Source organism: Prenolepis imparis, unplaced genomic scaffold (assembly GCF_030444845.1).
Source record: "Prenolepis imparis isolate NDT839.2.m4 unplaced genomic scaffold, iyPreImpa1.0 SCAF_2, whole genome shotgun sequence".
NCBI classification, from domain to species: domain Eukaryota; kingdom Metazoa; phylum Arthropoda; class Insecta; order Hymenoptera; family Formicidae; genus Prenolepis; species Prenolepis imparis.
The window spans coordinates 18,506,348-18,532,486 of NW_028141160.1; the positions used below are offsets into that span (position 1 = coordinate 18,506,348).

Genomic DNA, 26,139 nt, shown 5'->3' on the forward strand with positions numbered 1-26,139 from the left:
CGCGCCAGACAGGTGACGGGTCTTTCCTTTCCTTTCCGCAATGATGAAGCAAGCAAGATTTTGTCGGAAACCGTCTTGCAGTAATGAAGCATTCTTTGAAATACGACAACGCAACAACGACGGACGATAAACGACATTTAACCGAGATTGGCATTAAAACGTCGCGTGTTCTTACTCACTTCGGTAAGAGGTTAAAGCTCACTTTTTTTTTAACAAAGCGAGCTACCGTTAACCGTATCGCTTTCTCCTTTCCTCTTCCCGATCATGAAGCTTCATCTTTCGAAGTCTCTTGTATCCATGTCATTATAGCTGATGCCGTTCAGCTCATTGGCTCCCTTTTATAATAATGTCTGTACGTTTTCTTTTTACGAGACACTCTCGTCCCGGATGATGAGATGCATTTATATATTTTTTTATTCTTTTACTATTGAAATATTTTATCCCGCTTTATTCCCCACGAGATGAAAAATTACATCGTTTTGCGACAAATGTTTGTTCGTTCGTTCATTTCGATATATACATATACATCAGTTATTTATCTTGTTTTACAAGGTAATTTAATTAAGCAAGTGAGCTGTCATAAGCAAGTCGCACAATATTTTGATGTAAACTGCGCCTCTTGATAAGGCACTTGAGGCACATGATGAAAAAAATGTTAATACCTCGTTTAATTGATGACTAAGCTAGGTAAAGCATGGTAATTTCTGATTTTATAGCCATAGATCCGAGATTTGTTCGTTGCTTGTTGGCGGAATCGAAGAAGAATGTAATCATTTCTGTGTAAATGCGCGTTATCGTGAAGAACATAATTCAGAAAACCGTCGAGGTACGCGTAAAAATTAATATGAAATACGATCTATTATTTATATATATTATAAGTTGAGAATCAGCTGAATATTTCTTCACGTCGTAATCTCGAAGTGAGGATATTGAACGGCGTGACTTTTCTTATAGCTAAAAGTAAAAAAAGTTTTATCATTGGATCAGTAAGTCAAATAAAATAAAACTAACTTGATATGAGATAGCTTTACGTCAAAAGAAATGCTCTCCCTCTAAAGATTTTTTGAGAAGCTCGCAACAGACACATCATTATTTTAAGCAATTTTTCATATTTAAGCAAATTGAAGTCATAATTAAGCAATTTTCTATAATTATCATAACAAGCTGAAATGGTGGCGGAGTCATCCTCCATTTCTTTCTTTTTCTTCTTTCTTTCTCCTTAATACCATCTTATCGCGGCGCGAATAAGCCTTGAGAATATTGACGTATCCTGGGGGGAAAGGTCAGGATCACTATTCGACCCTCAATCTCGCGTGCTTACTGCAGGGAAGCGCTTCTTCGTACAGGTGATGACAGGTGCGAGAGTCGACTATCATCTTCGCTTGCTCGCGTGATAGCATTCGAGGGAGACTTAAAATTACGTCACTTTCCATTTTACGCCATTTCTACTAGTCTACCTTGATAGACTGCAAAACGAGTCTCTTCTGCAGTAATGAGTTGTACTTTATCCACTTTTTCGAAGTAAGCGTCAGTCGATTGTATCGATATACGTAGATTGATTCGTAAACAGGAGTTTTTAGCTCATTATAAAACAATGTTTTACTTTCTTATACAATATATTTAAATATTTTACAAAATAAAATTATTGTAATAATATACAGAGATATCTTTTATTATGATTATTTATCAATTTAATATTATAATGATGAAATGAGAAAGAAATAAATATAAAGGACGAGAGAGAAAAAAAAGATCAAGTATTGTTTGTTAACGAAAGCATTTTATGAGGCAGATACATGTTATATCAATTCATTGAATAATCTGTTATAATATATGAGAATTCAACATTTTACGATAATCTTAATTTATAATCAAAATTTTCCAGATAGCATAACAAGGGAGAGGAAAATTGGAACTATGTCATTTTCTATTTTGCAATATAATAGTCGCTTAAATCATAATATATCATAGTTGATCGTCACCCCTTTTCCGTTTGATCGAATCAAGGTAGGGAAGATAAGTAACGCGTAGTCACGTAGACGTATACATATATTACAGATATACATACGTATATATGATCTTGTTAAATTTATCCGTCTATTAAATGTATTCTCTAACTCGCACTAGTGCATATCGATAATATATTTTGGGATTTTGATGTGCAATCACATTTTCAACAAAGTATAGAGTATCATTATACAAAAAGAAATCCGAGAAAAAACGAAAAAAATAATATCATCGTAGCAAACAATAACATTTTTATACTGTCACATATAATTATAAAATAATTAATACAATTTTTTGCGTTATATAAAATATAGAATAATATCATTTATATAATGTGTAAATAATTTTTATATAATCATATAATTATAAATGAAATAATTATGAATTAATTAATTATGAAATAATTACAAATTAAATTGTGCGCTTGTATTATATAAATGATAAAATAAAAGGAGGATATATCGAATGAATACGCCACAAAGCGCATAATTATAATAATGAAGAAATAGATACAATTTTTAGTATCACAAGCATATGTAATTTATCGAAATTATTGATATTCAGGATTAAAATGGAATCGCAACCGCAGAATTGATTCAACGCGACGTGTTATAGTCGAAGCAAGTGCGAAATGATTGATGCTAGTCACCATTCGCGCTTCACCGATTCACATGCAGCTCATGTGTGTTACGTTAAGAACGCGACGCGACTAGATCAATTGCAATTCTGCCAAGCAGGATGGCTCTATTGTAATATAGGTCGAATGGGACGAAGGTCGCCGATTCTATATCTGCCTAGATCTCTATACCGATCTGACATTTTCGATGTCCGATGCACTTCTCGATACGCTCTTGCCAATTTTTTGTTCCATGCGAACATCATTTTTCGCGACACGTCCACCTTCGGAAACTTCACGACTGATGACCTCGATCCTTCTTGTAACGTTCATAAAGTAGCACGCGCAAGACGGTCGGGTACACGGTTATTGCTGATCGGTTAGCATGGAATTCCCGTTTAGACCGTCAGAATCGTCGCCTCTGCCTATGCAAATGTAACGCTGCAGCGTGGAAAATGTTTTTCCACCGAGCGTCAAGCGACGAGCGAACGAGCTCGAAAAGGAGAAAGCTCGTCATTGCTCGTACGTTCCACCAACTCGATGCCAATCGGGCTTTTCTATGCAGATTCCAGTCGTACGCGACGCAACCGGTTCCTTTTACGATCCCCCGAGAGACTCTCCCTCGGGGGATTAAATTAAAGCCTGGTGTCGTGTGCTCTCTAATCGCCGACGATCTTGAATCACATGGCATCGAGTCGTAGAAAATCTCGACGCGATATATTTCATCCCGTCCAATTGCCATCGTTATTATTGCGATTATTGCTGATGCTGGATGAACGCTAACAGGTGATTTCGCTTAAGGGACTAGGTCTGCTCTCTTAACGAAGCATATCACTTGACGTATTTCATATTTTATGTATGTAGATATGCAGGGTACTGTACTAAAATAAAATGTCACGTGTGTCCAGCGCTACGCTATTAATACTCAACTACTGTATATAACTATTATTACGAGAAGTCCCAATATTTGCTCTCATTGTCAGTAAATAAATAAGATTGTAACTTGCGTTAGAGAACATCAACTTTATCAAAAATATCAAAGCAATTTTCATTATCTGGCCTTATAATAAATATAACAAATAATTATATAGAAGATAAAGATATCTGATATTCGAGATGCTTAATTCAAATAATAAAATACGTATTTGATACGTGTACATAAAGATAAGATATATAGTAGATAATAATTAAATAATGATTTGATATATAGAAATATGTGGGGATTCAATTTAAAAATATTTTTGATAATTTATAAAATACGTATATTTTCTAGAAAAAAAATATATTTCGCACAAATTTTATTCCACGTTAATGTATAAAGGAAATCTTGTCTATCGATATTTTTTTTTATTTCGCATTCACACATATGATGATAAGATGAGCCTATAAAAGCTAGGTATGTATTATTGTCGAATTAGAATCTGACAAAAATAAAATAACGAAATAGTAGATTAAGTTACATACTATAACAGACAGTGATTAATATTTCAAATGGCCAGATATATTTACTTTGGACCATTGGTTCATTGAAAAGAATAAAAACTAGATAAATCTTGTTTTTCGTGAAATATTTATGTGTGAAGCAACGATTCTTGTATTTGTATTTGTAATATTGCGCGATCCTTATATATATTATAATATATTATTTCGCGATTATTTTATCAATACATTTTATATTATAAGCGACAGTTCAATTATCTTGATGATGTATAGTCTTTTTGTTCTTTGTCGTTTAATAACTTGGTATTCGTCGATATGATACGTGTTAATTAGCCGTAGCACGAATCCGGTTTTTGCCGGAACGATTTCCTTATCAATCTTGATGAATTAGTTAGTATATTGAGTTATAGTTAGAGACTGTTATTAACCTGTCATGATCATTTTTAATGATAAATTTAACGATGCTTTGACATTTTGATATGACAGGTGATTTGAGACGAGATAAATTATCGATTGAATCTACATCCTCATCTCATTATATGGATCAATAAGTTCTGATTAGTATTATTATCTGAGCAGTATGTTTATACAATATATTATATTTAATAACTATTTATTGATTTCTAGTAAATAACATATATGTGATTGACCATATAAATATAGGATGTCTATGTATATTTTTTGTTTTATCTCGTTATTTTTTTTTTATGCAAATACGACAAGACATTTAGAATCAAAAATGCAGAAAACCCCTCGTCTGTCTAAAACTATCTAAATGCAATATCTCCAATATCTTGTAGTTTGTAATAAGAATTTCTGACACTTTTGGAGTGTTGCTCCTCGAGGAATCGAGGTATACTGGAGAGATACGTCACTCGTTTGAGTGAGTTTTTGTGACCTGCCGCTGGTATACCCAGTTTTTCTCAGCAGTAAAGCGACTCGTGATCGCGACGAAGTCCACGAGTTCGCCGACCCGAAAATACGCGTGAATATGTCAATATATGTTATAGTATGTAGAAGAAGAAACCGAGCGTCTTGCATTTACGACGGTACGATCGATCGGACTCAATGAGTATTCGATGACCCGCAGACCCACATTTTCTTCGAGCCAGTGTGTGATGCACGCTTTTACAATTCATCCATTTGACAATCCATTCATTTTACAGTTCAGCTATTAGATGAAATTTTATTGTTTTAATGGAAACTGCACTTTTTCTAATTCTATAAAAAATTTATATAATAGATTTCTCTTTCAGTTCAAGCAGATGTGTGTAAAATTGCATGCATTTGACATACATTGTGTAGAATGACATAAAATAGTGCGCTCTTTAGTACTGTAAATAACGCACATTTTACTTGAAATGTTTATTTTTTTCTTACTATTCTTCTCTTACATGCTATTTTTATTACTTGTCTTTTTATTTTATTTTTTTTTAATCAAACTTTCCTTGCGGCAGAACTTGACCTTTATTTTAATAATAGTCCTTTCTAATGTAGAATCTTGGGGAGAATGAAAGAGATAGTAATAATCGTGGGTAAGATGTAGATAAAGAAAATTCTAAAGAATATAAGACGCAATCCGTAATTGTTGTAGCCACGGCCGTGAAATTGACAGGAAAAAATGACAAGTTGCTGACTCACGTAACAAATGAGCGAATAAATTACTTAAATTATGAAAAGCGAATTCCTGTCTTCGTAACAACTCGGAATGCGATATTCTTACTTTCAGCGGTTAATTATAAGTTTGCCAATAAAATCACCGAATCATCTCAGACTCAGAACATCAAGTTGTTCGACGAATCCGCTGCCACCGAATATCGAAACCGGCCTCTTTCTCCTTTGTTCCGCGAGAGAAAGGTGATGAGAGGAGCATCGAAACGTTACCGTTATAAGTTCACTCGACGTTTTCGCGCCGTAATTACTTGCCACACTAGTTGTTACAGACAGTCGAACCGGTGCATCGGCTGAAATGATGCCGCTCTCGCGTATACCGGTCGTATTTATAGAGAGGCCAGTTATATAGAAGATTGTGGCGTCTAGATCCAACGCTGATAGAAACGCGCGCGAGTTACTTATGATGCCGATCTCGCGAAACGAGAAAAGAGCGGAAAATAGCCGGAGCAAGATTGCAACGTCGTTGTCGCCATCGCCGCTGTCAGGTGTGGTGTTAGTTCTAGTGAATTACAACGGACTGATAATGTGGAACACGTTCCGGCGTGATAAAGTGCGAATTCGAGAGTACGCATTACGGCTCGCGAAATGTTCGAAGAATGATACTTTATCGCTCGCTCGCATTGGCAAATCTATAGTACTTTCACGTATTACGAGTTGTTTTATTCTAATTTAAAAGATATCTATTTGAATATTTTTTAAGCTGAATCGTGACAAAATGTTGAACAATTATAGAGCGTAAGTATAGGATAAGAGATTGTTAATTAATGTTTCTCGAGGCATGAAGATTCTTCTGTAGGAAAACTTTCCGACTTTGCGGATTAATAAAAAAAAAAATAATAATAATAATGTACACGTGTATGCAAATAATGGATTATTATCTTGTTATCGTAAGTGCAATTTTATCAAGAAACATAAGATTTAATAGATTATTAAAGCCATGAGGAAAATACAGGTCCAATACATGTTTCATTAACACGCAGCGCTTCTTCCGCTGAAGATTGATGAAAAATTATAATCGCAAATCTCACAATTACTTCTATATAGGAATACATTTACATCCGAATAATAGCGAATCGTTTTTTATTAATTTTTCTTATTTATTCACGGTTAACAACGCACCAATACAAGTGTGTGTTGTACAAAAGAATATGTTACGTTACAAATATTTTGAGAGTCTTATTGAGTGTGTGATGATACGAAGTATTTGAAGAATTTTATATACTGTAGACTGTGCAGCGAAGATGAAGGCAGCATAAATCATTAATGGTAATACGTTTATGTAATTATATATGCTCTGTTCATTTTTTCCCTCCCCTGAAAAAATAGCGTTTTAACTGGTGTAAATATAAGCTATCGATAATATATGAAACAATCATCTTAGATATAATACCCACCAACTTCCAGAAGAAGATTGGGCCGAGGCAGAAGATTGGGAATACGAACCGCCTCCACCGCTAAGAATACAAAAAAATTTATAAAAATTAATAAAAAAAATCGAGCGGATATACGAGTAAAATACAGTGACATTTAAATATACATCTTATCGAAACTGTTTTAATCGGATTAATTTACTCAGTGTTGTCTAATTAAGTTGGTCTCTTTTACGCAATTTATCACTGTATTTAAGAAACAGTATTATATCAATACCCTCCGCAGGTGCTACAGCCGCCGCCGCCGCCGCTTGGATAATATCCGCCTCTACGACCTCCTCCTGTAATAGGTATGACTATAACCGGTACAACTGCTATACGGCGTCCTAAACAAAGCGTGCCCCTGTTATGCGCGATAATGAGGTTTAGCAATAGCGATGTATTAATATATAGTTACGATGCGATATTTCAAATGTTATATTTTTGTTAAGTTTTTGTTATACCTGATTTGCAAATTTCAGCTGAGATGAGCAGCAAATTTTTATTATTATTAATATCTTTCTTATATATATGTAAGCATTATTAGTAGTATTTTTCTTATATATAAGATATGTATTTAAGATATTTATTTTTTTTTTATTAGGAAGAAATAATAGTTTGTGCAATTTCCCTTGTTTTGAATAATAATTTTACTAAACATTTTGTATTTTTGACTTATGTTTAGTCGTTATTTTAAATGAATTTCTTTATGATATGATACACAAACATGCGCGATTTATAACTTATTTTTTTATTAAGATAATGCATGCAAAAATTGAAGAGATTATGCAACTTGTTATCGAACTTGAAAAATCTAAAAAAAATCAGCGCAATTAAAGACGTATTTTAATTCCCAGAAACATGCAAAGAGCTAATAGCTCGCTTTTGCAATAGCCAATATTTTGATACAAATTCTAGATAATTATTATTGCCGATGTGTAACATAATTGTAGTAATACGTAGGCAAAAGATCCGGTTATATTATAGTTAATAGAAATAATTTTAGTGTTTATACAGAGCACTTCAAAAATCTATCAGAAAAATTTCGTTTTACAACTATTTTGATCAAAATGGAAATACTTTTTTTTTAATGAAACTAAAAAAATTTATTATTTGTCATATTTCTCTGATTTTTAATAGTAACTTTATAAGTTTTAAATTGAGATTTTATTGAAATAAATTTTAAATCAAATGAAAGATATAATTTCTATTTTTTCCTGCTTAATTCTTTTTCTCTTTTCAGAAAATTTATATTTTCAAACAACAATTACTAAAAAAATGTAAAATGCTACATTATCTTTATCGAGAGAGATCGGTTCCACATCGGCAAATAAATATAAATAGCGGAAAGATTTTGCGCTGCGTGATTTGGAACATTCTTTAATATAAATAAATTTTATTAGTAGATAAATTTGTCTATTAATTGTTATCTACGTCCGTCAGTTAGGACCATAACTCACCACCACCACCACCATGAGGATAATAACCTCCTCCGCCGCCACCACTGGGGTACCCACCCCCGTATCCTCCGTGTCCACCTCCGTATCCTCCGCGTCCACCTCCGTATCCACCTCCGCACTTCAGACAGATAGTTCTCTTCTGTCGATTAGTTTTCTTCTCAAAATCTGGCTTCATAGCTGAGTCTATCATACTCTGCGCCTCTGCCTTTTCCAATTTCATCTTGAGCACTTTCGACTTATTGTCTACATCGATCTTGTCGACCTTGATACCTTGGCTTTCCAATTCTGCCGCGAATTCGTCGAGGTCGGCGGGTGAATGTCTTTCTCTTTCTTCGTCTTCATTTGCTACCACTAGGAAAATAGTAGCCAATGGCTCTGCAAAGGATACATTTATCATTCATGACTTTGCTAAGAATTTTTTTAATGATATTTATTTTTACTTATATAATTTATTTGTTTTTTTTATCATGTATTGAAACATATAAAATATTTGTGAAAAGAAATCATTCACACTTACCTAATATGTCAGGTACAGAATCGATGACTTCATTTTCAAATACTTCCTCTGACGTTTTGCCGCTGCTATTTTTTACAGCGTACAGATTAATTATGTAGACTGTGGCATGGCGTTCCTTCTCATTGAACGGCGGCGGTTGCAGCTCGGTTGACAATGTGTGTTCTTCATAGGTATTTACCGCCGGGTCTGACAATCACGTTAAAAAATGAATCGATCATTATGTGAACAAAAATAGGCAGATTACGTCGATCGACACGAAGCACAAAGAATCTTAAATTGATTGCGATGCAATTTGTTTTCCAGCGCATGCACTCTGACATCACTGTTATTTTCAAAGACATCTTGTCTGTTGCATGCAAAATTAATTAATTATAGAGCTCGGGCAGCTGTTTTCTAGATTTTTCAAATCGGTGTTTAAGATTGCGACGCAATAAATAGACAGTTGCTCAAGAAATAAAACTATTACAAGTATTTATTTTAAAACTATTACAAGTATTTATTTTTAAATTTTACTATTTTAAACAATAGTATAAGATTAAGTAAAATATTGTAAGAATGTATCATGAATGTGTATCATTTTTCTTGCTAAAGAACTATTATTTGCAAAAAAATTACGAAATGCAAAGTAGTAATTTTACAAATTTATATTATAATATAATATATATTATAATTATATAATATATATTATAATTATATATATAATATATATATATATTAATAATATATATTAATAATATATATATATTTATAATATATATTATATATTATAATATACAATTATAATATATAATATATATTATAATATTAATCTTTATAACTATATGTTTTATTTTATGCTTTATTTCTTTAAAAAATGCAATTTATTTATTTGTTTAATTTGCAATCTAGATTTAATATTTAATAATAAGTACATTTTGCATATATTAAATAATTAATTATAAACAAAAGTATTTTTATAACAATGCAATTGAATTGTATTATACTGTCAAATTAACTTAAAAGTGTGAAAAAAAAATTTGACTATGTCCGTTCTTTTTTGCGAGAAGAAAGTCTAATATACCGTTATATGAAAATAACTTTTTATCAAATATGATTGCAATATTATATAGGTATATTCCATTTTTATGGAATAATTTATTTTCTTACCTGGTACTTCAGTCGGCAACCCTGAAAGGGTCGCGACAAGTGAAAAAAGGAGCACTATTTCAAGAGCACGAATCACCATCGTGAGAGACGTTTAATGTTGTCGAGGATGCACTGCATGCCGATCTTTTAATCTTGACGCTTTTATAGTCATCGATACGATACGCGTTTGATCCTGATGAATTATGTAACGCGAACCATCTCCATCGCTTTTTGCCGCACATTGCACGCCGCGCCTCGTCGAGCAGCGCTGATTTTTTTGAATTTTCCAAGGGAATCCCCGTCATATATATTGCATACATGACCAATCTGAAATGTTGTCTGAACTTTTTGTCGAGATTAATGTGCGCGTTTAATAAGTAACGCGTCTAATAACGTAACAAGATAAAAGTGAACATTGAATAAGATCAAAAGCAAGAAAACGTGCTTTATAAGCTCAATGTATAGCGTGTATAATTTCTATGTACAAATTCATCTTATAATTTTTCATAAGTGTTGTGTAATAATATCATTAAAGAAATTCATTTTTAAAAAATTCAATTTTTTCTAATATATATCGTCTTAAAGTCTTAAAGGGTTTCGAATAATTAAAACTTATTTTACATATCACTAAATGCTTTGAAAACTGATTTATCTCAAAAATAAACATTTTTTAAATATACATAAAATACAAATGCAAAATATAAACGTATAAAAAATAATATGGCGATAGTTTTTGAAAAATCTTGAATGTATTGTTTCTATTTTATAAATAAATTAGATTTATTGCAATACTATTAGTATTGATTTGTTCTTAATATAAATTTAAAAAATGAATGATTTTTAAAAATACACAAAAAATAGCATATGTTCCATTATATTTATAGAACTTTTTATAAAAATATGAATATTTTTTAGGAGCAGAAATTACTGTAATATGTAAGTAAGATTAGGATATGTGCAAAAGCGTTTTTACATAACTCTTTATGTATATTATATACGCATGTCATTGTGTATATAATATATATACATATATATATATATATATATGTGTGTGTGTGTGTTATGTATGTAAATTTTTGCTTCTTGATATTTTAAAAATAATATTAATGAGAGAACAAAATAATTGATACTAACAATAATATTAAACCATGAATTGTTGATATCGAAAAAATAGTAAAAAATTAATACCCACAATCAATTATTTTTTATTGCGTCTAATGTATTGTTATGATGAAATGATGGATAGAGATGATGAACAAATAAGAGAGAGAGAGAGAGAGAGAGAGAGAATAACAGAGTGAGAGAGAGGAGAGAGATTTAGTCTTCATTAAAGAACTACTAAAATTTTGTAATAAACGACTACCGAGAAATGTTATAAACCGGTGATGTACCGGTGTACCGGTGAATAGCGTTAATATGCATAATGATATATACATATTAGGTATGTTGTTCATCAATTTATCATTAATCTTAGTAACAATGTTTAATTATCCATATATTTTTTATTGACTATTTTATCTATCTATTTATCAATCTATATATATATATAATAAAAAAATAAAATATGCAAGTTATAGTGTTTTAGAAAGATTAAAGTTTGTATAAATTAATAAAAATAAAGTTATGTTTCAAAATTAATATTATATATATATTTTATTTATTTATTTATTTTTATTAATTTATATATTAATATATTAATTTTAATTATTCTAGAAAGATATACTCTTGCAAATTTTATTTTTATTATTTCGTATATATTCTGATACGATATAATCTTCACAATTATTGCGTTATATACATAGTAGAATAAATCCCAGGTATTCAATTATATTACTGGAATTAGAAACATAAAACGATGCTGGCTCATCAGGATTTCCTAAATCGAACATATATATGTATTCAGATAATTAGTGTTACGGAGTCATATTCTTTCTTGTCACGCTTAATGAATCTGTCACACACAAAATACATCGAGAATATTAAAATTTGCACGATTCTTTGTCAATTTAATTCAATTATTTTTCTTCAAATATTCTCTCATGTTATGAAACTTTGAATAAGATATTATTAACTTATTAATTTTGAAACAACTCCATTTATATTAACTTTAATATTTCTACAGAAATATAACTTGCATATTTTATTTAAACTTGACACCAATTTTAATCACGTCGAAGCTGTTAATTCTTACAATAATTAGCACTGCGGTTTGAAATAACGATCAAGTTACATATGCAAATCCAGTTAATATTATCTGTTTGCTTCTTAATGCCGCAAATAGCATTCGTGTGTGTTGCATCCGCCGATCATGTTATTGCGTTACCAAGCTTATATATCAATTTTCGCATATTCTATCACATCGATCGTGAGCATATCATTTTGTTATTTAAACAAAAACGAGTTTCCGAGTATTTTAAGCGAATGTATGATGCAATATGTTAACTAACATTTGTTTAAGATGCAATTTATAATGAAAAATTACTAATAGAATATTTTTATATATGATAATAATCAATGATGATAATCGATAATCATATTTAGCAATTTATACATATGATATATATTCACTTTCTCTTTCTCTATACAAACACACACATATACCAAATAACAGCTTTGTACCGCAAAATATTATTTTATAAAATATGCTTGCGTATGTCATTCTTATCGGTGATTATTTCGTCATGTACTTTTTATAACGTATCAATTAAATATTCTTCTTTTAATAATATTTTTTATACTTACGTCATCGACAGCACGATGCACGCGTGTTTGCAGGAGGAAATGATTAGAATTACTAAGAAAATGTTATAGCATACAGATTCGATTTTTCTCGGATGGTCCTTAATTATTTCCGGCTATAGTTGGTGAGAACATCTGGTGTATCGTATGATCGGTTTACTCGAATTGTGCGTAACTAAAACCGCACAAACCGTCGACAACACATATCATCTTCCTGTCGACTACAGAAGAATGTGAAGTTCGTTTAGCCTTGGCTGATCGAGGTAGATCTAGAAATTATAATCGCTCTTTGATGAGGAGCAAAAATCCCTTTGAGATATATTGATTCGACGAGAAGGATCCATCAATCAATGGTCAGACCATAAGTATTCGTAATCATTTCGTTACAATCAATGCGAGATATTTTCTAATATTTTATTTATCTCCTACGTATAAAGATTAACATGATTGATGCATATATTTCATCGCTATAAATAATTTATGTCTACTTTTTATGTGATAATAGTTGTATATTATTTTAGTTATCTTTCAGCATTATAATTATGTATAAATCTATACATACATAATTGCTACGCTGTATAACGCACGGAAAATTTTCCGAAACAGATTTATTCCGAACGGATAAAAGGGCAATGTTGTGCGCGCATTTGTACATTGTTCTTATAATTCTAACTGATATCGATGATTAATTATAGGTGATTTAAGTGAGCATATATTACAAAAAAGTCATAAAAGTCAAATAATTATCAATGAATCGTGGGCTCATCGTAATCATTATAGTATGCACCATTGCAAAAAAATATTTGATATAACATGAATCTTTAACTTCACTTTATGTAAAAATATTAAAAATGTTTAAAAATTTTACAAATTTGGAAATATAAAATACTTACACACACACACACATATGTATATAATATAATATGCATATTTATTTTTAATCTTTTATTTTCATTTTTACGAAATAATTATACGCACTAAAAGTATAATTACGATTTTATTTGTTATTAATTCTAAAATTCCTTTGACAACAGTTATTAACCGTTAAAATTTTTTTTAAGCCATAATATTCCTAATTATCATTCTAATGTTATTATAAATTTGAAATTTTAGAAGAATAATAATTTGATGAGTTTTCTTTGCTAAGTTCAAATATTAGCGTTCAAAGAAATAAAAGTACATATCTCTCGAATACGGAAGAAGCTAATAAGCATATAATTATCTTAGAAAATTAACTGCACGCTAAATATCAGGGGGAATTTTCTTGCGTTGCTATCAACAGATCAACAACTTAGTCATTCAGTGCGGTCATTATTGCTAACTTTGTATCAATTCTTGACAAAAAAGCAAAAAGATAAGCAATACTGATTATCGGTCATTATATTAATCTTTACATCTTATTACGCGTATCCAGCATTATGTCATGGCATTATTGGTGTGTATATTATCCAAAAAAATCGATTGACATGTGATAGCCTCAACCTTATGCCCCTTAAATAAACGTCAGTTCCACGATAATTATTTTTGCCGTAGCTTTTTGTGAGTCAAACTGTTGTGAGATGATCGGTGAGTCATCAATGCCGAGACCTTGAATCGCATGTATTTCGGGCTTCTCACAGATTCGCCATTGATTCGATTACAGGTTCTTCATCGATGAGTCTCGTATTTAAAATTTTTATATAATTCATATTTTTAAAGAGAGAGAAAGAGAGATATCGAATCACCCGGTTTTATAGATAAATATTTGAGTGCTATTTTATTTTATTTTTGTTTTCGACTTTTTAAGAAGCTTAAATTTTTCTATTTATATATCACAAACATGGAAAGATGAGCGCAACAGCTTTCTGAGAAATCGAATTCATGGAAAGATACTTGCAGTTTATTTAAATCTGTATATGATTAACTACTATCATCATGTATATTAATGACATATAAATGAAGGAAACAGCATATGCTATCACGTCAGCTATTGTAATGTCAAAAATTAACTTAATCCTAAGATTCTTCTAATCGATAAATAATTATTCGAAAATTAAATGAGATATATTTATTATTATTACAGAGAGATGATACACATTATAAATAAATGACTTTCAGATAAACATTTAACTTTTAGATTAAATTTGACTGTACTTGATTTTTAGATAAACTTTTCGATTAGACAAGATATTTTTCCATTATTATTCGCATATTACTGTTGTTTAGCATATTTTTTAATAAGCTATATTTCACTTTTTTGTCGAAAGGATTAACTAACGCTAGATTTTCATTAACAATCGTGTGTTAAAGCACTCGTCTGATATCAATGCACATTCTAAGTTATGTATCATCTGCTGATATTGTTACTGAAGACTCTTCTTCAGTGAAGAGTGCTGATGTCGAGGATACAACAGATTCTTTGATTATTTTATAAGTTACTCAAACTATCAGCATTTCAAAGATGTCGCGAAGAGTTTAAGATTATACCTTGACCTTCAAAATCTTTCGTATTACTGACCTTCGCCTACTTCAAATTGAAATCAAGTGACGTGATAAACATATAAATAAATATGACAATCACTATACTAATTAGTATTCGCACAAAAACCAAGTTCAAAGACCAGTCAAACTCATTTCTTTCGATAAACAAATTATTTGTTATTCAGTATTTAAATAGTGACTTCAATTTAAATAGTGACGCACGTTTATGCCACGCATTTTATAAAATATAAAATATGTTATGGACGTAGGTGCGCAAATGTAATAGTTTTATTATGTAACAGTTTTAGTATTTAAAATCTTCAAATTTTTATTTTTACACTTTTTCTTTCTCCGGATATTTTCTAAAGAGAAAATGACACAATAAAAGTTTATTAAATTCTTTATAGAAATTAAAGGTCTAATAAATTATTTTCTTTTGATTCCTTTGATTTCGCATTGTGCGAAGTTTATATCTCATCAAACCTTATCTTCTCGCGAATCATTTTCCGGGAAACACGATGAAGCACACAGAATTTTTAAAAAGTGAGAGGAGAAATAATAAATTACATCACGAGAAACCCACGCGCACAGTAACTGCTAACGTAGCTCAATTGGTGCTGTCATCTGTAGCCACACTTCTACTGCCGGATATGTTTCATTATTTTTGCTACGGAAAATATAACTGTAAATAATAATATAAATTATAAATTAAAGATAACAAAATAAATTTATTTAAGCTAAATATTTGGGGTATATAAATAATTATTGCAATTAAAGAAAATATCGATATCATTAATCTGAATTTTTATAATTCATTATTGATGACAAATATTGGAAGAGAAGCGGAAGAGAACTAAAAAGCGGAAGAGAATAAAATAAATTTATTCGATCGCTTTATTGAGGTTGACTACACAATAAATATAAAAATATCTATGTGATATAAAATTCAAAACAAAATGATATAAATACATCTCTTTTCGTTTCCATCATACAACGTCGAGCAATTCGCCAACAGTCTGCGCGAGATCAGATAATATATCACTGTCGGATTGTCCTTGCTCAGAATCTTTGCTTCCGACGTATTGCAATGGTATAATCTGACTTTGCGTACTCCCACCTTCAGGGAATTTAACGAAGGATCCATCTACGGACGACGCAATTGCTTGAGCATTGACCTTCGTCACGGAATTCCCACCTTGGCGTCCCGAGGTCGACGTACTTTTGGAATTGTCTTCACCGAAGGAATCACTAGAATCATGATTAGAAGACGCAGTGTCCCAACTTTGAACGTTCCCTAAGGTATATTCCTGGTCGATCGACGAAGACGCAAAACTCGTAGGACCTGCATTGTCCTGAGAGACCGGATCACCGGCTGAAAACCCGTAAGAGGAAGAACTCGAACTTACTCGAAGACTCGGCGATCCACGAATTTGATGATTCCAAGGATCGCGCGGTTGATGTTCGATCGATAGATCTGGCCGGGAAAATATTCGATGATCGGGTCGCCATTTGTGAATATGAATCGTTGGCCTTTCTTCTCGCCTAGATGTACCAAAAGCATCGATATTCAATGTCGGTCGTCTTCCATCCTGCGGTTTCCAGATGGTCAGCGTAGGTCGATTGAAAGGTCGATCTGAAATATATATGAATTTTAAATGTTGAATGGAAATGTTGAACTTTAATCTTCAATAACTACTTTAAAATTTATTGTTGAACTACTTCAACAGTAAATTTTAAAGTTGTAATAATATGCAGAAAGTATTTTAATTAATATAACAATTATCTGACTTTAAGAGAGTATATTGCCGAATTTTTCATGTGAAAATAATTTGTATAATAAGAATTTGAGACAATAGAAGAAGAATGTAATTGATAATTGCACTTGCCATTGCGCCCATCGTTTGGACCAACATTGTTCCATGTCGGTCGATACGGATATTGCGCACTGACGGCACCAGCCTGCGAGAAGAATTGTCCTCGATTATCACCAGTTGCAGCAGAGGATTGCGAGCCACCAACGGAAGACGCGGCGCCGGTAATCGCATGTCCATTTTCGACTGCTCCGAAAGAAGTTGCAGTTGCTTGACCGAAATTGAGCGAATGGCTTTCGGTTTTGACATTGTTACCATCGTTGTAAGCTTTCGCGCCTGCCGTAGAGATTCCTGATAATCCTGCGGCAACAGTTGTAGATTTGCTTACGGAAACGGAAGATCTGAAAAAAATAACAATTGTCTTTTATACATTTATTCTTATAAAGGAAATAAGTTTAAAATATTATTTGTATTTAATAATTAAAAACAAAAAATTCACCACATTTTACACGTATGAAATTAAATGTATATAACAATGCAGAATCGGATTCATTAACAAAATGTTACTGAAAAATTCTAATTCGTATATATTTACTTTTAATAATTTCTGAATTATGTATTATTTATTCGACTTTATTCAGCGAATATTATAAATTAAGTTATTCTACATACACTCACCCATCGATTCCATATTTTGTAGGGTAGCTGTAACTGTTACTTTCCGAGAGGCTAATACCATCGAGGCTTGCACCCAGACTGACAGAATGCGCATTGTTGCGCCCCTCGTTCAAACTGACAGTCGCCGTGACAGGGATGAAAGAGAGAAGACGTGTCTGGGGTTCTTCATCACTCGACGTTTTGACAACCAACCCCGGCGTTAGTTCCGGCGGCGAGTTCCGTCGTCGCTCATGCTCGTCTATTCAACGAAAAGTGTTTCTTCAAGCTTCCAGAAACCAGAAGGTAAGAGAGAAAGCGTATTCTCGTGTATTTTATCAGATTGTTTCTATAACTTGTATAACTCAGTTATGAGGAGGAATTGAGACTGAAGAAACAGCATCCTTGTAAAATCTCCATAATGTAACGCTTCTATTAGATAATACCAGGAATATAATAGTTACGCGTTTGTAAATTTTAATTTGAGCAATCATCTCTCGTTCTTTCACCTCTCTTCCTCTCTCTTTCTTTCTCTGAAGTATTACGAAATTTTGTTTATATCAATTTATTAAACAAAATAGGGAAGACGATATTTTATAACAGATTATAAAAATTTTACATTGCCATATGTTTGAACAAATAGTAATTATATCGTTGAACGATTCTAACAAATAAATTACGTTTGTTCATGTATTCCTTTTGTAAAGTTTCAATCAGATAAACATTGTTGACTATTCACTTCTCTACTGATGAATCATTATTCTGTTCATTACAGTTCCACTCATTCTACAATTCTACATTGTTGTTCAGCTCTGTTATTTTTCTTAGAACCACATGCGGATGAGCGATGAGTGTATAAGCATACTGTATAAAAACTGTATGCTATGTATTAATATACGAATTTTGTATATATTAATTTAGCAAGAAATTCATATAGCGCATTAGATAATTTATCTTTATTTCCATAGATTTTGCTTCTTTTTACGTTGTGTTTGAAAAGAAAACAATATAATTGCATAATCATATCCATACAATAATCATTATTTTTGATAAACTCGAAATATATGTCATGCCTACATACTATCAAATTTCACAAATCATGATAATTAATTAAATTATATTAATCTGTTGAATATTAAATCTTGCAAATATTGAAGTGTCATAGAAAAACTGACAATATCGATAAGTATTTTTCTTTATTTTTAAGAATCTTGGAATTTTTTATACCAAAAATTTTATATTTGTTCGATGCAGAAATCATAAAAATTCTATTAATATCGTAACAAGAACATATTGTATTCACGATAACATATACAAGTTTGAAAAGAATATTTTCAACTAATATAGCATCCGCAATATACAAGCTGTTTCAGAAGGAATGGTCAGTATTCTAAGATATAATTATACACATCATTTTAAGCAAAAAAGTTTATGAACACATGTGTCCTATTCTGGATGATTATAAAAATACAATGTATCCAGTTTTAAGAACGAATACATTCATTAACTTATTAGAACTAAATTCTATGAAATACGAAAATTTAATATAATTGTTTCATAGCATTTGGTTCTACTGAGTTAATAAATGTATTTGTTCTTAAACTTGAACGTTGTATCTTTATAATTGTCCAGAATAGAACATATGTTTATGTAAACTTTTTTGCTTAAAATGTGATGTGTAATCAAGTCTTAAAATGCTGATTATTCCTCCTGAAACATTCTGTATATCTCTTTTTCTATATATATATATATATATATATATATATATATATATATATATTTTATTTCCTCATTTCGTTTAATCTAACCGAATATAATTATGCGCGCGAAGCAAAGTTATATTATTCTTTGATAATAAAATCATCAAAAATTGCAACGCATGCATAAACATTATTGCAATGCATGCATAAAAATATATTGATTAATTATGCAATGCATAAAAATACAATATTTAAATCTTTAACAGAGAAAAAAATAGAATTTTCTACAAGAATCTCGACCAAAATATCTGCGCTTCCATTAGATTCGCGCGCCTATACATACACGTCTACCACGCTGCAGCCGCTGCACGTCTCGCGCGAGACTGACTGGCAAGATTCTGAGCAGCGGTCGCCATCTGACGGCGAAACCTAACTTTACAGCCAAGAATGAATCGGACACGGCGAAAACATCTCTCTCTTCCTATCCTTTCCATTAGACGCGTATGTCCCATACGTTCACCACGCTGCACGTCTCGCACAAGACTGATCCCCACCACCGACCGCAAGATTCTGCGCAGTGGTATCGCCAACTGACGACGAAACCTAACGTCACAGCCAAGGATGAACCGGACCCGACGAAAACATCTCTCTCTTTCTAGCCATTTCCATTACATTAGTACATCCCATACGTCCGTCACGCTGCGCGTCTCGCGCAAGACTGATTCTCGTGCGAGATATCGCAGTTGCGAGACTGCAATGATGATCAGTCGTGCAGCGTGGCGGACGCATGGAGACGTGTGAGTGTAATGAAAGCGTAGATATTTTGATCAAAAGATTCTAATTTTTTGTTCGCACTTTCTGTTAAAGATTTCAATATTGAATTTTTGTGCACTGCATAATTAATTAATATATTTTTTATGCATTAATTGCAATAATAATTTTTATGCATGCCTTGCAATTTTTAAGATTTTATTATCAAAGAATAATATAACTTTGCTTCGCGCGCGTAATTATATTCGGTTAGATTAAACGAAATGAGATATTCAGCATTCTCGGACATGATTGTGCACATCATTTTAAGCAAGAAAGTTTATATAAACATGTGTCCTATTCTGGTTAGAAAGATACAACATATTCAGTTTTAAGAACGAATACATTCATTAACTTATTAAAATTAAATTCTATGAAATACGAAAATTTAATATAATTGTTTCATAGCATTTGGTTCTACTAACAATAAGTTAATAAACGTATTCGTTCTTAAACTTGAACACGTTATATCTTTATACCCGTTCAGAATAAGACACATGTTTATATAAACTTTTTTGCTTAAAATGATGTGTACAATCAAGTCCTAGAATGCTGACCATTCCTCTTCGAACACCTTGTATATAACACTCCTCGCACATAAATTCATTTTTCGAGGTCGTCGATACCGACATATGCGCGCGACACTTATATTCCTTCAACTTTTAGAGATATTTCTCTCACCTGCTCGTGCAAACGATAACAGGAATGTTAGCAAGAGGATGACACCGACGTTCTTCGTCATGTCTAAAAACGTTCTGACTTGATCGTAGCAACGCTCTGCCCTTTTTAATAACTATGCACGACCTTAGAATGGTTATTAAAATGCAGGACGCGTTTACTTACGTGATACTCTTCAAGTGAATCGTTATGCGATGACGCGAATCATGAGAGAGAAATGTGAGCCTCAATGACCACAACGAAATTATCAAGGATAAATAAATAAATATTTGGATTATTTAATGTATATTTCGTTAAATTGGAATAGATTATAATATTTTTCGAGAATATCTAGTTTACTTTTACAAGCAACTTAAAATTTTATATTATTCTTTCATAGCAATACTTAATAAACATTATAGTAGACCTTGTGGAATTTTAAGATATTTATTATAAAAATGATTATTTATAAAGTTATAAGGATAAACAATTATTTAATAATTAACATGTAACTAAGGTTACATTTCTATATATATAATTTATACACTCAAATATTAAAAAAAAAAAAAAATTTGTTGACAAAATATATGTATATAGCCATTCATATACTGGTTTAAAAGAAATAAGTTAAAAAAATATCTTTATTTTCTATCTCAAATACTATCTTAATTATTATAATAATATATTTATTATATAATTATAAATAAAACAATAAGAAAAATATCTATAATATAAAGTATAATTTTTATTTAACTTATTTTTGAAGAAAAAAAATAGCATGAGCTATCTAAAATTATAAAAAGAACTGCTTAGACTTAAAAACTCAAAGACTTTAAATTTACAAAAATTTATAATAATACTGATTTCTTAATTTGTTACTATCATTTTAATTTGCCTCCTTAATTTAATAGATCTATTGTAAATCTGATTTCCCTTACAGTGTTTCTAGTATTTCGAACTCTCTAATGATTTCTCATTTTCATCCGACGTAAGTTTTTCAGTTTCGTCGTTTTTTGTGGTCGATATTTCAATTTGATCTGTTGGCTTAATGGACACTATTTTCTCATTGTCGGTAATCGGTGGCACAATCGTGGTCTCATTTATATTATTTTCTGTTGACACGTTGAGCGTATCTTTTTTATTTTCTTGGTTAATAGGCTCTTCTTCTTCGTCATTTTTAGTTGGCACAGGCTTTTGTGTAGTTATCGATTCAACCGGTTTCGGCACAGTTGGAGTTACATTTTCTTGTGTTTCGTCGTTTGATACGGTTTCAGATGTATGTAAAGGATTTTTTTTATCCGGGTTCTTATTGTTATCGTCATCTTTAGCTGGAGTAGGCTTTTGAGTGTTTGTCGACTTATCCGGCGTAGGGGTGTCCGTCGATTTGTTCGGCGTAGGGGTTGTTAGAATTTTAGTTGGCACAGGCTTTTGTGTAGTTATCGATTCAATCGGTTTCGGGACGGTTGGAGTTACATTTTCTTGTGTTTCATCGTTTGATACGGTTTCAGATGTATGTAAAGGATTTTTTTTATCCGGGTTCTTATTGTTATCGTCATCTTTAGCTGGAGAAGGCTTTTGAGTGTTTGTCGACTTATCCGGCGTAGGGGTGTCCGTCGATTTGTTCGGCGTAGGAGTTGTTAGAATCACATGTTCCTGAGTCTTATTATTTGAAACGGTATTCTCTGATAAAGAAGGATTTTTATCCTTTTTGTCCTTTTTACTTGTTTTTAAACCTATAATAAATCAAATGCTTAATTATCACATATTTATTTTTAATAAATAAATATATGTTTTATCAAAATATTATATATACACTTTAAGAATTTACCCTCGATAAACTCCTTTAAGCGTTCTGCAAGTTCTTTGTAGTTTGCTTCCAAAAGCGCCAATTTTTTCGCGATATAAGTAAGACTATCATTGTACGCATGGCTAAAATATGGGAATAGCTGGAATCTCGGTGAAATCAGCGAACGAGGCTTATAGTCTTCGATTGATTTCTTGATGAATGGTGCCTCAGCTATTGTACGCAAATCTTTCTCTGTGCTGTTATATTGAGGATAACCTACATTATAATACATATTTACATTAATTTTTATTTTCGGAGATTGTGATGCTTCTATTAAATTTTTATTGAAAAAAATGACTAAAAATTTGTCAAAGAATCTATAGTCGAGAAAAAGCAATGTTTGAAAGTTCGCATAGAGTTATGTATTAATTTTATATCTCGGTACATTATTACAATTAATGCATTGCATAATTAGTATTTACTGCATAAATTTTGAGGATTCTGCTGGTTTCTTCTTTGACTATTTCCAAAAGAATATTGTATTGTACACCCTTCGCAACAAGTTATACATTTTCATAATTGTTTCAAATATTTACTACAATTTGAGTTTTAACAAATAATTCGAAGTTTAACCATGAAATAAATGAATAAAGTTTAACCATGAATTTAAGCAGAATTCTCTAGAATCCGCTAAAATAAGCAAGCAATCCGAGAATTTACGCGGAGAGACACGTACGTGTATCGAGATGTTTTAGCAATGAGATTGCGAAGAAACAACATACCGAGATATAAATATCAGAAAAAAAATATTTCAGCACTCTCAAATATTGTAAATAAAAGATCGTGACAAGTGCAAATATGCAATCTGGAATATTGTTGCATTTTCCAGAATAAGAGTGTGATTCAAGCATTTTGCTAATTTTCGAATTATTAAATCTCGAAGAGAAATTGTTAATTGTTGCATTAATGTTATTAATTTACATAATTAATATATTTCTATTAACATTGAAAAATTATAAATGCACTTTATCAATTACTATTACGTAAAGATTTTGTATTTTGTTTTCCTTCTGTGCCCCGAGGATTTAATTTGTCGGGTTCCGTAAACTTATCAGATACAGTAGGTGTTATTCATCTTTTTTAAAATGAGGAAGAAAATCGAGAAATAATTTTAAAAAATCTCGTATTCCTGCTTGTAACATTCCTCGAGGAATATTAATCATCAAAACATTTATTATTTTGATCGATAAACATGGTCATATAAATCATGTGGAACTAATTATACATGTGCATATATGCAATTGATCACTTATCTGTCGATAATCTGTTCATCTATAGTTTATCAAAAATGCATATACGTTCTACGATTTGCGTTTTATTTATACTGTTATTTGTATGACTTGCAATACTTATTCATTAAATGAATACATTTTGTACAATAATATTCTTATTATTTTATAAGCACTTAAACTCAAATATATTTTGCTAAAATTTCTTGATTATTGCGGAAATAATGTTTGCCAAATAATTAAACTAGCAAATACTTAAATTTATTAAAACAATTGACAGTTGACATCTATCAGAATATAAATAATAGTTTTTATATATTATTAAATTATTTCTATTATGTCAAATATCAAAATAACATAAAAATAATATATAGAAATAATATTATATATAAGATTAGGTTAATAAAGAAAGAATAATTTATGTAATATATAACATATTTCTTACCTTTAACTTCTTCATATTGCACAATAGCGAATATTGCTAACAAGAGAATCCACTTCATGATTTTATTTGAGAATTTTTTGTGCTACAAGTAAGTAAGACAGAACATTGAGACAGGGTAACCCTCACTGAATCTTCTCGTGAGATGCGTTCGACTTATATAAGGTCGAAAAAACATAGGTATTGATAAAACATAGGTAGTGATAAAAGGCTTATCGTTTCCTCTTAAATATCCATAGTCCACTCTTCATTCCTTTGATTCTTACTGTGTTTGCTAATGTCTGTGTGATGCATTTCGGTTTCCTGATAAAGATTCAAAAGAGAAAGAGAGAAGTACCATTTAGTAATGGTTCGAAAAAGATTAAACAACTTCCCCTTCGGAATTCCCGGAGACATTTGAAAGATTCTTGAGAACAAAGGAAAGAATGTACTTACGATAATTTTCTATTTTCTTTGCAGATGAGCGCACCTCGTGTGAATGTTATATGTATAATACTGAGAAGCATACAATAAATCTATTATGAAATATTTCGCGTAACAAAGCTCGCAATTTTCGTGAACATTCGCTGCTGCGGATATCCGGCGTAAAGAAAATCGCACTTTAATTATTCGAGCTAGTCTTCGATTAATGTTTTACACACAAATGACTAAATATACTAACGATAATAAGTTCAATAATCTTTGGAAGAAGATTGTCACACCGTCCAATCATTAATAATGAATGAATCATAAAATCTAAATGGCTACATACAAAATATGTGCTGATATGAATCGAACAATTAAACAGAGTTAATCATATTTCGTCCTGATATTGAATTTAAGGCGCAGACATAAAGCAAAAGATATATGCAGATATTTGCACATGCCTTATTTTGCACATTTATAGATTACATTATATTATAGATTTTTATAGATTATTATATAGATTACTACCACAATATTGACAAATTAAAAAATAAAATGTGTATATATTTAAAATTTTAATACTAATAATTATATTAGTTTTGTATTAATAATTATATTCTAATATTATATTCTAATATTTATGTAGAAATAAATATTCTTGAATTTTTTACTTTGTTTTTAATTTGCGAGCATGAACATTGATTAATGTTAATGTAATAAAAATTTATTAATACTCTAAACATCAAATCATACATATATGCTATGAATAATTTTGGTTTTGAATATAAAGATCAAAACCATCTACAAAATGCATGCACACTCACAATCAGCCATAATGACCAGGCAATTGCTTTGCTGGATCTCGAAGACCAAGCACGGCATTTTACTTTCGCGAACACAATGGAGCGGTCAGGAAGAAGCGGCTGTCGGATTATTGCGCAGAAGGTAATCAAGTTTGTCGATGGGTATTTCCCGAACAGCCCAGCATCAATTGATTATTTGAAAAAGAAAAAATTCATCACCCAACAAAAGAACAATCGACGTTGTGCGAAATATTTTCAGGTATTTCGATTTACAATTATGGTTTGCGTCGAAAGTACTTGATCATATCAGCTATGTAAATCTTATTCTAACGTTT

General features: G+C 31.1%; 4 protein-coding genes across 9 annotated transcripts in view; 1 reads left to right on the forward strand and 3 right to left on the reverse strand.

The window, feature by feature from the left end:
* LOC145932493 (gem-associated protein 7) overlaps positions 1–18,092 on the forward strand; it is a 29,066-nt gene extending 10,974 nt beyond the window's left edge. Inside the window, exon 3 of the mRNA XM_083031480.1 lies at positions 17,959–18,092. The gene's annotated coding sequence lies outside the window, so the exon portion shown is untranslated. The remainder of the gene's footprint in view (positions 1–17,958) is intronic.
* On the reverse strand, positions 6,813–10,430 carry LOC145932490 (uncharacterized). Of its 5 annotated transcripts, none has more exons than XM_083031475.1 (6): positions 10,270–10,430; positions 9,124–9,309; positions 8,664–8,981; positions 7,385–7,448; positions 7,132–7,191; positions 6,813–7,051 (listed from the first exon to the last, which is right to left on the reverse strand). In XM_083031475.1, the coding sequence occupies exons 1-6, from the start codon at positions 10,346–10,348 to the stop codon at positions 7,036–7,038; spliced, it is 723 nt and encodes a 240-aa protein (XP_082887601.1). In that variant the 5' UTR covers positions 10,349–10,430; the 3' UTR covers positions 6,813–7,035. The 5 variants fall into 5 exon arrangements, with proteins under 5 accessions (XP_082887601.1, XP_082887600.1, XP_082887599.1 ...); XM_083031474.1 differs by having other exon boundaries at positions 7,385–7,493; XM_083031473.1 differs by having other exon boundaries at positions 8,607–8,981.
* Positions 15,778–21,169, reverse strand: LOC145932485 (uncharacterized). 2 transcript variants are annotated; one of them, XM_083031466.1, is made up of 5 exons: positions 21,104–21,169; positions 17,937–18,174; positions 17,334–17,659; positions 16,417–17,080; positions 15,778–16,129 (listed from the first exon to the last, which is right to left on the reverse strand). In XM_083031466.1, the coding sequence occupies exons 1-4, from the start codon at positions 21,162–21,164 to the stop codon at positions 16,434–16,436; spliced, it is 1,272 nt and encodes a 423-aa protein (XP_082887592.1). In that variant the 5' UTR covers positions 21,165–21,169; the 3' UTR covers positions 15,778–16,129; positions 16,417–16,433. The 2 variants fall into 2 exon arrangements, with proteins under 2 accessions (XP_082887592.1, XP_082887591.1); XM_083031465.1 differs by lacking the exon at positions 15,778–16,129 and having other exon boundaries at positions 16,324–17,080.
* A 703-nt stretch (positions 21,170–21,872) lies between these two features.
* On the reverse strand, positions 21,873–25,006 carry LOC145932486 (uncharacterized). The gene is made up of 3 exons (XM_083031467.1): positions 24,600–25,006; positions 22,908–23,141; positions 21,873–22,812 (listed from the first exon to the last, which is right to left on the reverse strand). The coding sequence occupies exons 1-3, from the start codon at positions 24,655–24,657 to the stop codon at positions 22,025–22,027; spliced, it is 1,080 nt and encodes a 359-aa protein (XP_082887593.1). The 5' UTR covers positions 24,658–25,006; the 3' UTR covers positions 21,873–22,024.
* Between the last annotated feature and the right edge of the window lie 1,133 nt (positions 25,007–26,139).